The sequence below is a fragment of the Globicephala melas genome, chromosome 13 (assembly GCF_963455315.2).
Source record: "Globicephala melas chromosome 13, mGloMel1.2, whole genome shotgun sequence".
NCBI classification, from domain to species: domain Eukaryota; kingdom Metazoa; phylum Chordata; class Mammalia; order Artiodactyla; family Delphinidae; genus Globicephala; species Globicephala melas.
Genome location: NC_083326.1, coordinates 61,307,217 through 61,325,988, shown reverse-complemented (window position 1 = coordinate 61,325,988; position 18,772 = coordinate 61,307,217). Strand labels below are relative to the sequence as shown.

At 46.3% G+C, this 18,772-nt stretch overlaps 2 protein-coding genes across 3 annotated transcripts in view; both read right to left on the bottom strand.

Annotated features, from left to right (window-relative positions):
• The window catches only part of GNAL (G protein subunit alpha L), a 93,635-nt gene that overhangs the window by 13,831 nt on the left and 61,032 nt on the right, over nt 1-18,772 (bottom strand). The window lies entirely within an intron of this gene.
• CHMP1B (charged multivesicular body protein 1B) lies at nt 1,756-3,391 on the bottom strand. Its single transcript, XM_030836597.2, has one exon. It carries the CDS (start codon nt 3,260-3,262, stop codon nt 2,663-2,665), a length of 600 nt encoding a protein of 199 aa, XP_030692457.1. The 5' UTR covers nt 3,263-3,391; the 3' UTR covers nt 1,756-2,662.

Sequence of the window (18,772 nt, the reverse complement as noted above, 5' to 3'; positions counted from 1 at the left end):
GCACCTGAGGTCCTGAGCTTTGGATTTTGGCTATGGAAACGCTTCCAAGAGGGTGTCATGCCTGTTGCAGAGGAGGAATCTAGAACATGAGGTGCCTCACTTCTGCTCAATGAGGTGAGGTTGTCTGGCTGACCCTGAGATCACGTTCAGTGAATAAGGTTGTCAGATGGGTGCTTACTTTAGGCGGCACCCTTTCAAATCGAAGACAGCAGGGTGGGCACACAGCACCCTCATCTGAAAGGCACACACACATTAAGTCTCCTTCAGGAAGAAGCATCTGTAGTAAGAAACGTCTCCAATAGTGCAGTTATCATCTGCACTGAAATAAACTAAATAGTTCCTAAAGTAAACTTAAAAGTTTATTCTAAATCCATTTGGAAACTGAATTTGAAGGCAGAAAAATACAAAGGAGAAATAAGAGCAAAAATTATACTAGTAGTTGCATGGAAGATGAACCATTTCCTCGGTATGTTTGAGCTGGATCCTTTTGGAAATTCTCTCTTGAGCCTAGGCAAGTTTCAGTATGAGGAAGAACCTTGTTGCCACGAAGAAACTATTACAGTAAAGAAATAACAACTTGGGCTTCTAGAAATATTCATGCAAACAGAAATTCAGGTGCTAAAGGTGAGTCTGGAAAAATACTATGCTTTCTGAACCAAATCAACCTCTGAATTCTTTTTCCTTAAATAGCTTTGTAAACAGGATGTACAGTAAGTATGCAATAACATGCAGTTTAAAATGATTTATTTGACAAACTTCTGTGGTTCATATTCCAGCATTTCATCAACTGCAAAACTGAGGAAATAATTCATGGGCCTGGTATGCTTTTGAAAATATTTATGTTTCATAAAAATGTACATTCATATAGTTTGAAATGAACATATTTTAAGAAAGTTCAAGCATATATAAGCATTGTTTAATCTCACAAAATATATTAGTTTTGTTGGGAATTATCTGCACTATAAAAGGGTCCTCAATTTACCAAAGGATCAACACCAAGCTATTATTTAAGTTGTAATGATGTTTTCAGTCTAAAGAGGGGTTAGGACTCATGCTGTGCTCACCAACAGCTGCCTCTGGGCAACCTTGTGGATGAAAGGTGACACCAAAAGGGACAAGTTCTAGAAAGAGGATTTGGGGCAGACGACTGGCAGATGTCCCTTACAGAAGACTTTGGAACAACATCCAGTCAGACATAATGACACTTATATACGAGGGCCAGTCCTCATCTGCACACAACTCTTCATTTTTTTTTCCCCCTCAATACACACACATTCATACAGTAGGACATGTTGTAACAGTGAATACTTGGTTCTCAATCTTTCAAAGGGCTTGGAAGAGTCCGTTTAATTATTTTCTGAAATACTGGAATTCTCTCCAGTGAAGGGAAGAGGGAATTTAAAACATCCTTAAGTGTTTAACTTAGATTAATATGCTCGCCAAGGCAAAAGCAAGTTGCTGTTCTCCATGTTTTGCGGCTCTGAGAAAGTGGTAGCTACAGGTTCTGCTTTTTCACTTTCACTTTACACACCACCATTCCAGAAAGATGGAAGGCAGCACATCTGGGCTCTGGCCTGAGAGGGTCGAGCCTACTGTCTGACCCTGCATCTGTCCTTCCCAGACTTCCATGTGGCTGCATGTATGTGTAAGGGATTTGCATGGCTAAGCCAAACACTCCAACTTGTATTTTCGAGGTTTTAAAAGAGCTGTTGCTTTTAAGACAAGATAATAAATGCAAATAATTAGAACCTAAAATGCAGTTCTAATTTTATTTCTATTTCTGATTAAAATCAAAACAAAACCTACACACACACAGTCCCAGGGCTTTCTCAAACCAATCAACGGTTCTTTGGCAACGTCAGAGTAATGTGACTGTCATGCTAATTGCCATACTTTAAAAAAAGTCTAATTAAATAGGAAAATAACTAGAAACATAAGAGAGAAGTTCACTTGGAAAAAACTGTCATACTAACGTTAAACCTTGTAAATCTTAAACCCATAAATGAACACTTTTCTCTTATGATAAATGGAAGTTACGTGGCATTTCCAGTTATAAAGACAACTACCATAAGAAAAATTTATAGGACGTAAACAGTAACTGAACATTATGCAGGAAAATCGTAAAGTAATTTTAGTGTAAGTTATGAGAACAGATGAATAGTCACCTTTAGTCTGGATCTGATTACAATAAACAAAGGATACACAGAATAGCACTGCCCATGAAATAAATCTCTTAATGAGGTGTTGATAGCGCTGTAATCAACCTAAGTAATCACCTCCCGTCAACTCTAGATATTATCGATTACACAAAATTAAAAAGAAAACCTTCAATTCTGGTAATTCGGGCAGAATACTGAATACACAGGAACTAGAGTTTTGACCAAATTTTTAAGAAAGATTCATATACGCCAAATTAACCAGATCTGTTAAAAGGCAGCTATAAAAATACACATGATAACAAGCTACACAGAACTTTCAAATCCATTTAAGAGTGGAGAAGGCCTGGGACGTCTTCGTGTATCTGGAGAGCACTGTAAAACCCAAAGGTAGAAGCATCTTGAGGAAGAGCAGTTCAGCATTCCGGCCGGCTGCGAGTTTCTAGCGTAGAGTATCCGTCTTCGAAGGTGGCTGCGGCCGGGACGCCCGAGAGCGGGTTCCGCGGTCACACTTGGTCCCGCAGGCGGGCCAGCCTCTGGGACAGTTCGTCCTGCTCGGCCGAGGCCACGCTCGTGCCCACGGAGCCGGTCTGGCCCTGCGGCAGCTCCATGTTGAGGTCGAGGCCGGCCTCGTCTGCCATTTCCTGCAGCAGCATATCCACCTGGCCCTGGGGAGTGGTCAGCGTCGTCGTGCTGCTCATCGTGTCCTCCATCTGCTGCGTCTGCACGTCCAGCGTCTCGAACTGGTGCTCGAACTTGTCCATCAGGGCGGAGATCTTCTCGAGATTCATGGTCTTCAACGTCGCGTCCATCGACTTAACCACACCGGCCATCGACTTGGTCACCTTGCCCATCGTCACGGCCGTCTGGACCCTGGCGGCCACCGCGTCCACCCGCGCGCTCATCCTCAGGAAATTCACCGCCTGGTTCTTCTGGCGAATCGCGTTCTCGGCGTGAATCCTCGCAACTTCCATGTTGCCCTTCTGAATGGCCTTTTTAATCTTGGCCTTTTCGGCCTTTTCCTCCTTGTCGCATTTTTTGGCACTCCTGCCCAGTTCTTTGGCCGCGAACTTTAGGTTGAACAGGTGTTTCTCCATGTTGGACATGATCGGACGGCTCCCGGGGGTCGGCGGCCGGGGCCGAGGCGGAAGCCGGAGGAGGTAGGAAAAGAAAGACCGCTCCCGGCCGCCGCTCCTTTGTTTTGGTCCCACTTCCCGTTTCTGCAGCACGCGGCGCAGACCGTGACGTCATCGCTCGGCGCCGGGAGCGGGGCAGGCGGGGCGCACGGCGTAGGGGGCGGGGCTCCCGGACCCGGACGAGGCGCACCTGGGCCCAGGCGGCCAGATGTTGCAGCGCTTACCGCGGCCCCTGCGACCCCCGCGCTCGCCGTCTGCACCGAGTCCCCCCCGCCCCCCGCACCAGTTGTTAAAGAACTGAAGCATTAGTAAATTAACGGAAATGCGTGTCCACACACTTTCGTAGGCACGGACAGGATTGTCTGGAGCTGCACGTAAAAACTGTCCAAACTTGGTGGCCTGAGGTGTCCGGCCAGAGGCTGGAAACCAGGAAGCTGTCCTGAGGTTAGCAGACCACAGCCTTCTCCATCTGCTCTGGCAAATTCCACTTTCTCAGGGGAACGTGGACCGTTAATAATTGAAAGTACGAAACAGAAAAAGTTGTATCACTGACCTGCGCCTCGGTCTTTGAGGACAATCTGGTTGCAGCCTGTGACATCCTTTTACTGCAGCGGGTGAAAATACCTTCTGGTCCGCGGACCACCTCGTCTATGCTGTGGCTGAAGGTCAGCTTGTAGATGAGTTGCCAGCAACTCCAAACATACAAAAATCCTTTTGTGGTTTAGTAATAAAAGACCCATCTTTTGCTGACATGATTCTGTTTGATATTTTATAAATATCCAAGGAACTTCACTCACATTTCATTTTGACACGAAACTGTCATTTTAAATTATGCAGGCAGAGGATGGTGAAGTACTGGGACCCACACCCACTGGCGTAGATCAAAACTGTCACTATGTATTATACCCTTTAGAAGTGCAGGCTTTCAGATGGCAGCAGACTGTGCTGTGGCTTTTTTCTTTTAGGAAGATTCCTCCTGTACAGCAATAACAACATAACAGGGCCCAACCTGCCCTAAGGAGCTAGGCTGAAAATGAACTCTGAGAGTAATTCTGTTTGAGAAAGTTTTAATCCAAAGTCTCACCATCCCTTTGGGCCTCGTGTGATAGTTTGCCAGTGGTGCTGTTGCACATGCATTTTCCTAAAACGCAGCTCTGGTTATATCACTCTCTTGCTCCAAAACCTGAGCAGAAAGGCACGCGGCGAACACGGTCCCCACCCTCCCTTTTCTTTCCCTCCTCACCCAGTCAAGCCAGACTGAGCTTGGAGGCCGAACACCATTTGTGTCACTTGGTCAGTGTGGATGAGGAGGGACGGTCCTCCGGACACTGTCCCCACTGCCTGGGCTTCTAGCCGTCGCATCTCTGCCTATTGTGATCCTGCCCCTGCTCAAAGCTGCTTCTCCAGGACCCCCGCTCTGTGCTGTCCCCTTACCCCGCACAGCACACATGTCAGACTGCCTGGCATGGGGTCCGGGTACCTATTATATTACGAACTGCGTGGAGGCAGAGAACAGTCTTATTCCTTTTTCCCCCCGTGGAACCCAGCACACGCTCTGCAAACAGCAGGCACTGAACCCAGTAAGGTTTTGCTGAGTTGAACTGTGGCTGAGAGGGGCTAGGACGTTACCCTCATCAGCAGCTTAGCCAAGATTACTTTTTTTCCCTAAAGCAGAACTCTTTCTTCACGTGAGACATTCCTAGAAACAGAATATAAAAGACCAATAAAGGGAAGAAATCTGTTTAAAGTGGGGCTTAGAGGGCCCCACCCCCTTCACTGCTCACCCACTGCCCCCCCCCCCCGCCCTTTCTTTTGGGTCCCTTGCAGTCAGCAAGCCAGTTCCTTGACCGTTACCCATGGCCTGTTCCATTACGTGACAGGGTTTGGAATATAAGCATGAGAAACCTTGACAGATTATGAGGATAATGACAACTAACATACTAAGTCCTGATGTGCTGGGTTGTTCTGGCCACTTTGCATGAACTGACCCATGTCATCCTCACAAACCCTAGGAGGTAGACGCTGTTAACACCTCCATCCTACGGGCCAGGGAACTGGAGCACAGCACGCTAAGCCACTGGCTGGGTCCACAGCTGCTAAGCGTGAGGAATGGGATTCCAGGGCTGCGGTGGGACAAGTAAGAAACAATGGGGGATGCAGTAAGTTAACATGGGATCCAGTGGAGTTATCATTTCTACTTAAAGGAAGAGGTTGATGCAGCAGGAGTTGTTTTGAGACAGCTGAGGACTGGATTGACTGCGAGGTTAACAGGAGCTAAGGAAGGCTGCTCAGAGAAGTTGACAGCCCCCGAGGCTACGCTTGCTGACCGAGGCGGGTCTCCTCTGGCTGCTGGACAGCCTGGACTCCAGACTCCAGCTGAGGACTCCAGAGGCCCGGGCAGATTGGACGCCGAGGGGAGGCTGACCTTGCCGTGGGCCTGCTTCCCAGGCCTGGCCCTCTGCTTTCTTCTCTGACACCTCAGCCACCCCACCGTGCTCAGTATGACCCAGGCTGAAGCTCTCATGGTCACTTTCCGAGAGCCAGCTTCCTTCTGAGCCCAATGTCCCAACGACCTGCTGACCCTGGAGAGCTGGGGGTGCAAGGCCGTTGCCAAGTCCTCCCACTGACTGCTCGGTCCTTCCCCCCAAACCTGCTCCTTCTGCTAAAGGGCATTCCATGCACCCAGCTATTCAGGTCAGATTCTTAGGAATCATCTGGAACCACCCGCTTTTGAAAGTTCACTGCTTGGCACCAGGTACCAGTCACCCTCGGGGACACACGGAAGCTCAGCGTGTTTCTGCTGAACATATGACTGCAGGCGAAGGACCCGGCACTGGGCACATACCCCCTTGGTGACCATTTCCAGGAGTGCATGACATACACCACTGCACCTATTATATATATAATTTTCCTCTCTATTCATTTAGGAACACAGCCATAATGTGAGACTCCGAGACTCCTCAAACCTTGGGAAATCGCAAAGCCATTATCCTTCAAATTATATTAACATGATGTCCAGGTTGAAAAATGAAAACAAGAAAGCGTTAGAAGGAAACAGAAAAGTCGCCCCTGAGTGGACTGCCACGATGCTCCGCACAGGGGCAGCTGGGAAACGCCCGGTCAGTGGTTCTCACGGTGGCAGCACAGCCCGAGTCCCCCTGTCCTGATGGTCTAATCACACGGACACAGGGATTCTCCTGCTCTATGCTGAACACCTTACTGATCTGACGACAGGCTGAAAATGAAACCTCAACACTCTGGGCTCTAAAGACTTCCGGGATTTCCCTTGGTGCAGAGGAAAGCAATCCCTACTGCACCCAGCCGTTCACAGAAGGAGCCTCCCCACCCCTTCCCGATCCTCTTTGCAATAAAGAACAATTTGATTCAGAAAACAGCAATAGCAGTAATTCCTTTTTTTTTTTTAAGACTCTAAATATTAATTTCCCCCCTTGAGTTTTGTTGAAACATAACTCCAGATTCTCTTCAGTTTGGTCTTATTTTAGGACGATTTTGGACTTTCCCAACAAAAGAAGCAATGTGAAAGCAGGAGGGGGAGGCCTGGGTGTGACCTTGACTGGGAGTCAGGGCACCGGGCGCTGGTCCCTTCTGGTAAAGCTGGGTGATTCCTCGTGTGATCTGGTGTAGACCAGCTCACTTCTACGGGCCTCAGTTTCCTCAGCTGTAAAACTGGAAAAGGAGGACCTAGGATCTAACAGTCATGTCTTCATCAGGTCCTGGAACCGGGGGAGGCTGCTTAAAACTATTAAATTAAAAAAAAAATCCCTGAATTCAAATAATTCAGGCAAAGTCTCAAAATAGTGTGCTTTGGCCAAGATGTGAAACAGTGAAGACTCTCATACACTACTGGTGGGAGTGTCAGTAGATATAACCTCTCTTTTTTTTATCTAATAAAGTTAAAAAGTGCACCCCCATGAGCACCAGTTCTGCTTGCAATGACCCACCCCAGAGAAACGCTTGCATGTGTGCCCCAGGTACAAAACAAGACGTCATGACCTAAACCTAGAAACAACGTAACTGTGAACAGAACAGAGATATGAATTGTGGCAGATTTTTACAATCGAATACTGCATAGCAATGAAAATAAATAGCTATACCCATACTCAAAGCATGAATACATCCTAAAAACTTAACTGGAGCAAAAGGAACAGACCAAAATGGTATACATGGCATAATTCCATTAAAAAAGTCCCTAAAACAATCTGTAGAGATTCGTTTTAAGATTTACTTAGAGAAAAAAATGTGCTGTTTAAATTGCTTTTCTCCCGGCAATTGTGATGGTGTTGCCAGATCTCGTGTGGAACGCACAGAGAAGATTCAGCAAAAAGGAGAAGGCGGACTGTGTCTATCTTTATGTTACTCCTCCACATACAAAAGTTTGTAGGAAGAAAATCTCCTCCTTTGGTGAGAAAATCTCCTCCTCCTGCCTCAAAGGGACAGATGAACATAAGCAGAGAGTAAGGAACTGTGGTCGGAAAACAAAGACCTGAAATATTTCACGGTCTGCGACATGTGCCTGCACGCCTCTTCCCATCACTCTTTCCATTCGTCACTGGGAATCTTTATTCTGCTACTTTTTCTTTAATTTTAAGAAAAGCTTATTCCCTGCATAGAAACATGTTGCAGTACCTAACAGCTGCCTGGCTGCCTGATGGGAAGTAGGTCATCTTGCGGCCACTGCTCTGGGTCAGAAGGGATTTCAGGACCACAGCTCCGGGGCAGGTGGACAGGACTGCTCGCCGGTCCAGCCGGGCTGCAGAGGGGACCGCTCTCCAGGAACCTGGAGGCTGACGGTTCTCACACAAGTTTTTCTTCCCTTAAACTTGAACATTCAGCTTACAAGCCGTACGTTAAAAACAGCTACTGTGCACCCTGGGCAGTAAATCTGTTACACATCACAGCCCTGTCTAGGCCTGCTCTGGCAGCTCCTTCTGGGAATAATGGAAACATTAGAAGCAGAGCGTCCTCAGGGCTTGGTGGGGTTGAGTGTCAGGACCCAACCCTGGGCCCCTCATTGCTGCTCCCGGTACCGGTGTGTGCAGCTGATACACCCACATCCTTTATCGGTGCTGTATCTGACCCATCCCGAGACACAGCTTTTAAGTAGCATCCTGTCACAGTTAAATTAAGCTTAAGTGGGTCATGTGATTTAAAATACCCATGGCCACAGAACAGAGGACAGTGCTGACAGCCATGTACTCTGAGAACCACTTAAAGTCCCTTCAGGTCTAGTTTAACCCACACCGTCCACATAAAAGAAGGAGTCCCGGGCCATTAGTGCCCAAGCTCGCAATTTCTTTTGTTCAAGGAGGAGCTGCAATCAAGCTTTTGAGCCAAAATGTAAAGCTTTTGTTAGTTTAAGCTGATGTCTTCAGTTAGGAAGCAAAACAGGACGAGAACTCCACTATAACGTAACTCAATGAATCCTACTAGAGATAACTTAAAACTTCTATTTAAAACGTGAAAAATCCTGTTAAAAAAGCCAGATACTTGTTAACACTTCTACATTGCTATAATTACTACGATAGCCTTCAGTTTCTCTGAGGCAGTGAACACCTGTGGTCTGAAGGAGGCCAAAGGTAGGTATTTTTAAAAGCAGTGTCAGCTTTAAAATGGTTTTGAACTGAGTCATCAGATACAAGGTATCTGAACTCAAATATACTGGCTACGCTTTCTTATTCTACTGTTTGGTGGACTTGGGCCAGACTCTTCCAGCTCACACCTGTTTCCACAAGTACTGCCTGGCTCGAGGCTCGGGATGTACGGCGGGGGTGGGAGGTGGGGACAGGTAAGTAATCCACACACGTGATGCATTTATACTGTTCCACAAAGCAGAGGGGTGCATTTCCCCCGCATTTCTTTTTTTGGAAGGGTCGCCACAATTGGGGCACAGAGGTGCTGGCGGAGCTTCCCTGATAAATCTGCCCAGTGAGGCTAGGTTCTAGCAGATACTTCTATTCCAGGAACCACTAGGCTGCCTTGAGGCATGTTTAACTGTGTCCTAAATATAATAAATCCCAGCCAGGGTTAACATCTGGAAAACAATACTTAACAGTAAACTCTAGCATACTGCGGGAGAGAGAAAATGTATTTTCAGAGCAGTTTAGGGGTTAAAAGAGAGTTCAGAGCTCCCTGAATTTCAGCTTACACAAATAGGGGAAATGCTGCAAATTCTTCAATGTCTTTCACATGAAATAAAGCAAGGAAATAGCACAGGTGGTGTCCACCGTGTCGTGTGTCTGTCACAGCCCCGGGACGCAGGTCCCACCACCTCCCAGGTCCTGGAGAGGCAGCTGACCGAGGGCAGGCCAGCCTGAGAAGCAGGGGGTCAACTGAAGGCTTCCCAATGCAGACAGCCTTCTGGAGGCCCAGGGCCGCCCTGTCGTCAGAGACCAGATACACCACTGTGTCACACCAGCACACCATGTATTAGAGGAAGAACCACAGTGAGAAACGGGCCCTCCAATCTGTGCTCACTTCACGCCAAATTTCTTATTTTAGAAGGGATCTGAGATGTCGTTAAACATGGTCAATTGAGGATAATAAAATGTATCCTTTCTTGGAAAAATGATGTAAGTCTTGTCAGTTTTAGAAGAGGATATATTGGGACTTCCCTGGTGGTGCAGTGGTTAAGAATCAGCCTGCCAATGCAGGGGCATGGCTTCGATCCCTGGTCCGGGAAGATCCCACATGCCGTGGAGCAACTAAGCCCATGCATGAGCTACAACTACTGAGCCTGTGTGCCACAACTACTGAAGCCCACACACCTAGAGCCCGTGCTCCGCACTAAGGAAAAGCCACCGCAATGAGAAGCCCGCGCACCACAACGAAGAGTAGCCCCTGCTCGCTGCAACTAGAGAAAGCCTGCGCGCAACAACGATGACCCAACGCAGACAAAAATAAAATAAATAAATAAATTTATATATAAAAAAAGAAGAGGATATGTTTAGTTACTGCATACATCTTAGCAGAGAGTCACGGCAAAGTGACTTCCTTCTGAGCCCCCGTAGCTGGTATGAGGAATCCTTCATTCCTTCTCCTCAGAAACAATGCCCGGCCCTCGAGGTTCACATCGATGGAGAACAGGATGGGAAACACTGAGTACCAAGCACTTAATTGTGATCACGTGGATAAAACGGTTAGCGAGCACATGGGAATTCCATCTGTGCTTAGTAAGTTAATCTAAGAACAGAATGAAGCTTGTATTTGAAAGGTAGCTTTCTGTTGGTATCATGGAGTCTAATTATTATGTGATCAATGGAATTTGGTGTAAGGAAGAAGGACGGTTTTACTTTCTTCCTTTTTTGAAAGCTTTCTTTGATGTGAAATTACCAAAGGGCAGCTCCTCCACTCCCTGAATCATACTTGAAAGGCTGTAATTACATTTCTTGACAGTGTGAACACATGCTCACTGTTTACTGGAAGGAGGGAAGTCCTTATGTAATGTACTATTTACTAGAGCAGCCCGTTTTCTCTGAGCAGAAGTGAATGCTTCTGCTCGAAAGGAGGCCATGTGAAAACAGGAACCAGCCTTTCGTCCTGTCAAGGCTGAACAACAGTCATTGTCTGATTAGACCACATTTGTTTCTCCTTTCATCGTACGATGGACATTTGCGTTATTTCCACTTTCTGGCTATTCTGAATAATAAGATATTGTGCCTTTATCTGAGTTTTAGAGAAAGATGAATTCTGTACAAATGAGAATGAACAGTTAAAATGTAAAAGTCCATTCATGTAACAGTTGCTTTCTGAACACCTACTATGTGCTGGGCTTTGTTCCAGGCATGGTGGGGAACAGCCAACAGTGGCCCACTGACCCATTCATAACGGAGAGTTTAAAATACCTGATTAGATTTACTTATTCATTCAACAAATATTTAATGAGATGTTACTGTGTTGGGCACTGTGTGGAGAAGAACAGCTCAAAATCCTATGGAAATAACTTCTTATAAAATTACCTGCCAGTTTCCATAAAGATATTTTTTAGAGATATCAAGACATCTTTTCAGTATGGGAATCGTATTTTGAATCAGTATTTTTGTTTTTCCATTTCTCCTCTTCCCTTTTCTTTCAGCAGCATACCTGTACTGCCAGTTCAAGCACACAGGTGAGACAGAGATCCTTTTATAGGGTCAGGAGCATTCACTTCTGTGGAGCAATCGTTCACCGCTTTTGAATGGAGTCTCTCTTTTTGCTTTTTCCTTGGTATTAAATAGAATCGCCCTGAAATTAGGCAGATTCAAATGATCAGCAGTCTCCATATTAATTTTACTGTGGTGTCCAAATTAATCTAACAAGCCAGTTGCAACAGGGGGTCTCAAAGTGCATTTAAAGCACACAATTCAGTGGTTTTCTTCGTACTTCCAGACTTGTGCAACCAGCTCCACGATCACTTTTAGAATTTGCATTGTTCCAAAAGGGCACCCGGTACCCATCAAGCAGGTCCTCTCCTAATCCGCCCCCTCAACTCCCCTCAGCCCTATGCAACCCTAACCTACTTCCTGTCTCTACAGAAATACTTATTCTAGGTATTTCATATAAATGGAATCACACAGTACGTGGCCTTTTGTGTTTGGCTTCTTTGACTTATCACATCTTCAGGGCTCATCCATGTTGTTCTGTGTGTGTCAGTGCTTCATTCCTTTTTACAGCTAAATAATATTCCATTGCATAGACAGACCACAATTTGTTTATCCATTCATCAGTTGATTTGGATTGTTTCTTTTTTTTGGCTGTGCTGCGTGACATGCGGGATCTTAGTTCCCGCAACAGGGATCAAACCCGTGGCCCCTGCATTGGGAGCACAGAGTCTTAACCACTGGACCACCAGGGAAGTCCCTGTCTTAAAGTTTTGGTATAGATGTATGTTTTCAATTCTCTTGGATGTATACCTAGGAATTGCTGGGTCATACGGTAACTCTGTGTTTAACTTTTTGTGGAACTGCCAGACTGTTTTCCAAAGCGGCTGCACTATTTTACGTCTCTACCAGCAAAAATATGAAGGTTCCAATTTCCCCACATCCTCGCCACATTAGTTTTCATCTGACTCTTTGATTCTAGCCATCCTAGTGGGTGTACAGTGGTGTCTCATTATGGTTTCAATTTGCATTTCCCTGAGAGCCAATGATGTTGACCACATTTTCACAGCTTACCGGCCACTTATATATCTTATTGGGGAAATGTTTCTTCTGATCCTTTGCTCATTTTAATATTGGGTTATTTATCTTTATTTTAAAATAAATTTATTTTATTTATTTATTTTTGGCTGCATTGGGTCTTCGTTGCTGCACGTGGGCTTTCTCTAGTTGTGGTGAGCAGGGGCTACTCGTCATTGTGGTGTGGGGGCTTCTCATTAAGGTGGCTTCTCTTGTTGCAGAGCATGGGCTCTAGGAGCACGGGCTTCAGTAGTTGTGGCATGTGGGCTCAGTAGTTGTGGCTCGTGGGCTCTAGAGCACAGGCTCAGTAGTTGTGGCTCATGGGCTTAGTTGTTCCGCGGCATGTGGGATCTTTCAGGATCAGGGCTCGAACCCGTGTCCCCTACATTGGCAGGTGGATTCTTAACCGCTGTGCCAGCAGGGAAGCCCTATTTATCTTTCTGTTATTGAGTTGTAAGAGTTCTTTATATATTCTGGATACAAATAACTTATCAGATACATAGTTTACAAATATTTTCTCTTTTCGGTGAATTATCCTTTAAATTTCTTGAACTATGAGGACCTCTATAAAAAAACCCCAACTATCCTGGTTTTCATTTGCAAACTATGTTTGATACACGAATGTGATAAAAATGAACAGTTAAGGAGAGTGACTTCAGAATCTGAGAAAATGGGTGTCCTTGTGAAAATCCACTTATTTATAAGCTAGGATCCACCCTCATCATCTTTAAAATTTATTCTGTGGCAGCACCTGGCATGCATTTCATGCTCACATAATGTTTGTTAAACTTTTAAACCATAATAGTCTCTCACAATCTTTAGGTTTAAAATGTGAAATCCTGGCTAAATCAAGTAACAGCCTGGTAGTTCTATGTAGTCGTGGGCAGTTTTGTTTCCTCCTCTGTAGAATGGAGATAATAAACTCTTTGGGTTTGTGTGAGGATGGATATGTTAACTCATATGATGTGCATGGTAAGTTTCTATAACAATGGGCTATTCTGCAGCTACACTTGGAAGCTGAGAATTACAGGACACGTCTCTTAACATTACTCTGCAGCTGCACATCTTATTAATAGTTAGTAGTATGAGTGGTTTTCAGCCTGAGTTCCCTGGGCTCTTTGCAAGTGTTTCACATAATTCAACAAACACTTAAAAGAATGGTAGTAAAACCCTTCCACATCAAATGTCTTATGTGCCATATTATATACTTCATGGGGTACTACCAATGCATTACTCTGTGCTGCTATGTTATTTTTCTGTAGACTTCTGATCACATCTATACTTATGTATATTTTTCTTCCCCCTACATTTTATTATGAAAAATTTCAAACACACAGCAAACTTGAAATAATTTTACAGTGAATACTTGCATACCCACCACCTAGATTCTGCCATTACCATTTTTACTGTACTTTATTTTTAATTTATTTATTTTATTTATTTTTGGCTGCGTTGGGTCTTTGTTGCTGTGCCCGGGCTCCGGACGCGCAGGCTCAGCGGCCATGGCTCACGGGCCCAGCCGCTCCGCGGCATGTGGGATCTTCCCAGACCGGGGCATGAACCCGTGTCCCCTGCATTGGCAGGTGGACTCTCAACCACTGCGCCACCAGGGAAGCCCAGGGGCTACTCTTCGTTGCGGTGTGCGGGCTTCTCTTTGCGGTGGCTTCTCTTGTTGCGCAGCACGGGCTCTAGGCTCATGGGCTCTAGAGCACAGGCTCAGTAGTTGTGGCACAGGGGCTTAGTTGCTCCGCGGCATGTGGGATCTTCCTGGACCAGGGCTTGAACCCGTGTCCCCTGCATTGGTAGGCAGATTCTTAACCACTTCCCTGCCACCAGGGAAGTCCTTTACTGTACTTTAAAAAGTCACACATCTACCCCATTTATCCATCTTATTTCTGATAATTTCAACAAAATTGCAAACACCAGAATGCCTCCTCCTACATGATTCAGCACCCAGGTCATTAGCTAAAATCAATGTTTGTTCACAGTTCACTCTTTTGATGTAAATTTTGATCCACAGAAACCCAAATTGTGAGTGTACGTTTGCTGAGTTTTGACAAATGCATACACCTGTGTAACGCTAACTCTTATCAAGACGTTATGCGCATGTTTTTAGATGTGCAGTTTTGGGGAGAAAGGACATCTACTGCTTAGACGACCAGCCCCATCCAGCTGCAGGACCTCGAGGTGAGGACAGGGCACCCACTTCTTCAGATGCCACTGAAGCTCGGGCTCATGTGAGGGTCAGAGTCCCGTCACCACAGTTGGAAATGTGACACATTAAAACATTTAAGCATCTATCTGACTTTACCTTAAGGAATGGGAGGAGTGGTTAGGGCCTGCTAGGAATTCCAGTTGGTGGGAAATTTCTTGCATTTCTCGTTTCCACATTCCTGCATAATTAACTTAAATGTTTCCTGTGATTGATTATAAGGCCAACTCGAAAAAACCCATTTCTGCTACCGTTTGCAGCTACTCAACCACATAAACGAGAGTATTTCCACACACCCCTCCCCCAGCAGGAGACCCTGGACTCTGAGCCCAGAGGAGACCAGCCGCCATCCATACCCACACTACACAGGTCATATAGTAAGTTAAGTGTTACCAGTGTGAATACTGAAAATTTCACTCTACTCAAGTACCACTTTGGTTTGGTATTTGATGCATTTCATTCTGCTGCTACAAATTCTGGACACTAGCCCTAATTTTTAACCTGGGCCCCGTGGAGACTGGGGTTTCCTGGCATCAACTGAGTGGCCACAAAGGCTCTGGGGGGGGCTCTGAGGGCGACACATCCTGCACCTCAGCCCTGCGGAGCCCTCGGCACGCTGGCACCCCACGTGGGATACTGTTTGACAAAGGGTCTAGCTCTAAGGAACATGAGGAAGAATAGCTGTAAGGCAGCAAAAACGTGTGTGCGTGTGTGTGTGTGTGTGTGTGTGTGTGTGTGTGCACGCACTTAACACTATCTGGTTCAATGGCCCTATGTCCACAGCCTTCAGAATGAATCTGACAATACATAGTGAACAGGAAACTCGTTCCACCTGCTGGAAGGGGCGAGGACGTGGAGTCCTGCCGCCTTTACAGGAAGTCTGAGGACCCATGAGACAAGGAACGGGAATCCCCCAGGATTCTCCGCTCAGGGGAGTAGTTTTTCTGAGAGGTTTAAAAAGATCCATGTATACAGTGTGAAATCACGGAAAAAAAAGGTAGTCTTTGTTCCTGGTTCCTGACACGGGGCTCCTGAAACCCGTGAAATTTCCTAAGTGAGAGGAGCATCTTTTGTTCTAATGGGGTGACTCTGGGTGGGCTCCTGGTTGAGGGCTGGTCACCAGAAAGACCAACCTGTGATTAGAAGCTGGGAATTTTCAGCCCCACCTGCATCCTCCAGGGAGGGAGGAGGGGCTGCAGACTGAGTTAATGATGTATCATGCCCCCATGGGGAAGCCTCCACAGCAAACCCAGCAGCATGGGGCCTGGAGAGCTCCCCTGCTGTGGACACACCCACATGCTGGGAGGGGGGACCCCCAACTCCACAGAACAGAAGCTCCTACCCTCAGGACCCTCCCAGGCCTTGCCCTGGGGACCTCTTCATCTGGATGTTCACCTGTGTCCTTTATCGTATCCTTTAATAAACCGGTAAACGTTAAGTAGGCATTTCCCTGAATTCTGTGAGCTGTTCTAGCAGAAAACTGAATCCGAGGTGGAGGAGGACACGGGCACCTCCGATCTGCAGTCAAGTGGGACAGACGTGGGGGGTCCCCTGGGGACCTCGTCGTGATTGGCACCTTAAGTGGGGTGTCTCGTGGCCTGAGCCCTTACCCTGTGGGGCCTGAGGATCTCCTGGGAAGGGAGTGTCAGAACTGAGTTAAATGGTGGGACACCCGGCTGGTGTAACACATCTGGTGTCAGAGTGTGGTGAGTGTGGTCACAGTGGGAGCAAAGAGGACCCACGAGGAAAGTGCAGGTTCCCACCCTCAGGACCCTCTCAGAAGCTGCTTCTCGGGGTGAAGTTTCCGAAGACGGCAGAGGAGAACCAGGCTGACCCACTTATACTGAGATATTTGCATGTAATTTATTCTTCATACTTAAAAACATTACTGCCCATAAACAGGAGCACTTCCAATGCTACAGATCTAGAAAATGAATCTGAAAATAAACTTGGCTGAAATGAAGGTCAAATCGAGGGTTCAGAAGCACTCAGATAATTGACTGGATATTTAGTGAGTTAACACTATATAGTAAGATGCATATTTAAAATTATAGTTTATTTTACAATGACCTAAAAATCCACTTTGAAGTTGAAACTTCATTTTTGTGAATAATTTCCAGATTGTCCTGAAAGCTCACATTCAAGGACTTGCAAGCCCTGAGATCCAGGCTGGTGTGGAGGGAACAAACGGGCCCCCATGGGCTCCTGCCGGGCGGCAAAGGGCACACGTGGGAAATCACTACCCCTTTCTCACTGCTCTTTTCTTTTGAGGGGGATATTCTCTCCTTTCCAGAGTGTTCTAAAACCAATTATGTAAATGGATGTATACGAAAGGTGAGTATCACGTCAACACATGTGTGCAAAGCGTGAGAACCTACATACCCTCCAAGTTGTAGAGCTTCAAGTTAGATTAAGCAGAGTATGATTTTATAAACCTGTTGTAAAGATCCAATTTTCCAGGGACTTCCCTGGTGGCTCAGTGGTTAAGAATCCCCACCTGCTAATGCAGGGGACACGGGTTCGAGTCCTGGTCCGGGTATATCACATGCTGCAGAGCAACTAAGCCCACGAGCCACAACTACTGAGCCCATGAGCCACAACTACTGAGCCCGTGAGCCACAACTACTGAGACCATGTGCCATAGCTACTGAAGCCCACGCGCCCTAGAGCCTGTGCTCCACAACAAAGAGAAGCCACCGCAATGAGAAGTCCGTGCACTGCAACAAAGAGTAGCCCTTACTCTCCCCAACAAGAGAAAGCCTGCGTGCAGCAACCCAGAACCCAACGCAGCCAAAAATAAATAAATAAATAAATAAATAAATAAATAAATAAAAATCAGATTTTCCCTGATTTCCTTTCTCTCAAAATAGCTGTTTCCATGGCTACATAATCACTTATTATTAGCACTTAAAGGAAACGCATTTTGGGGGATAATGTAGTAGAGATTGTTTTTAATTTTCACAGTGGGAATTGGGGACCTCTGTATGAAATATAATCTCTGCTAATTTGCTCAGCTTGCTTCATGTTGCAAAGACACTCATTTTTACCAAATGTATAACCCTTGAAGTTCATAATAATGATTGTTGCCATGCTCCTCCAGCCAGGCTGGTCCTGGTGTTTGATGGTGTAGTGCCCACCCTGCCTGCCGCAGCCCTGCTTGGGCACGCAGAGGTGGCCGCTGGCCGGGGTGACAGGGACAAGGCTGCCCGGTTGGAGCAAACCCGTCTGCCCTGTTTCCTCTGGGCCCTGGTCTGAGGGTTATGGGATGGCCCCACGGGTCAACAGACAGGGACAGAGAGGTTGTGATGCCTTGGGCTTCAGTGGCTCTGAGAGACTCAGAACAAATCCCCCCTTTCCTGAAGGAGCCTTAGCAAGTGTCCGCGCCTTGCGTGCCAGGTAGCATGCACAGACCCGAGCAGATTTTCTCATTTTTATATGAAGGGTGATCTATAACTTGGGAGCTCCACGTGCGCCCGTGTGTCGCGGCCTGGAGAGGGGGCGACGGGTACAAAGAAGCAGCCCTTAAAATGCTTGCTCAGACTTGAATCTGTTGTTGGGAAGAGGACCGAGAGGAGGCAGGATTTCTGCTCTCACGAGTCCTCACCAAGACTGACTGGTGGTGCCACTGCTTGTCCTGCCCTGGACCCTTCCCTCCCCTGTAATATTTCCTTTTTTAAATTGAGATATAATTCACATAACATAAACCTCACCATTTTGAAGTACACGATTCAGCGGGTTTGAGTATATTTATAACCATCACTACGATTCAGTTCCGGAACATTTTCATTATCCCCAAAAGAAATCCCGTACCCTTTAACAGTCACTCGCAATTTCCCCCTCCCCCAGCCCCTGGCAACCACTAATCTACTTTCTGTCTCTATGAATTTGCCTGTTCTGGGCATTTCATACAACTGGACTCATTCAATATGTGTATGTCTGGCTTCTCTCACTGAGCCTCACGTTTTCAAGGTTCATCCATGTTGTACCACGTGTTGGTGCTTTGTTCTCTTTTATGGCTAAATAAGATCCCATTGTGTGGCCAGACCACGGCTGTTCATCCAGTTATCCTTTCATGGACATTTGCATTGTTTGTAC

Excerpts from the sequence above, each read along its gene's own strand:
- CHMP1B (XM_030836597.2), bottom strand. The coding sequence starts at position 3,262 with ATGTCCAACATGGAGAAACACCTGTTCAACCTAAAGTTCGCGGCCAAA.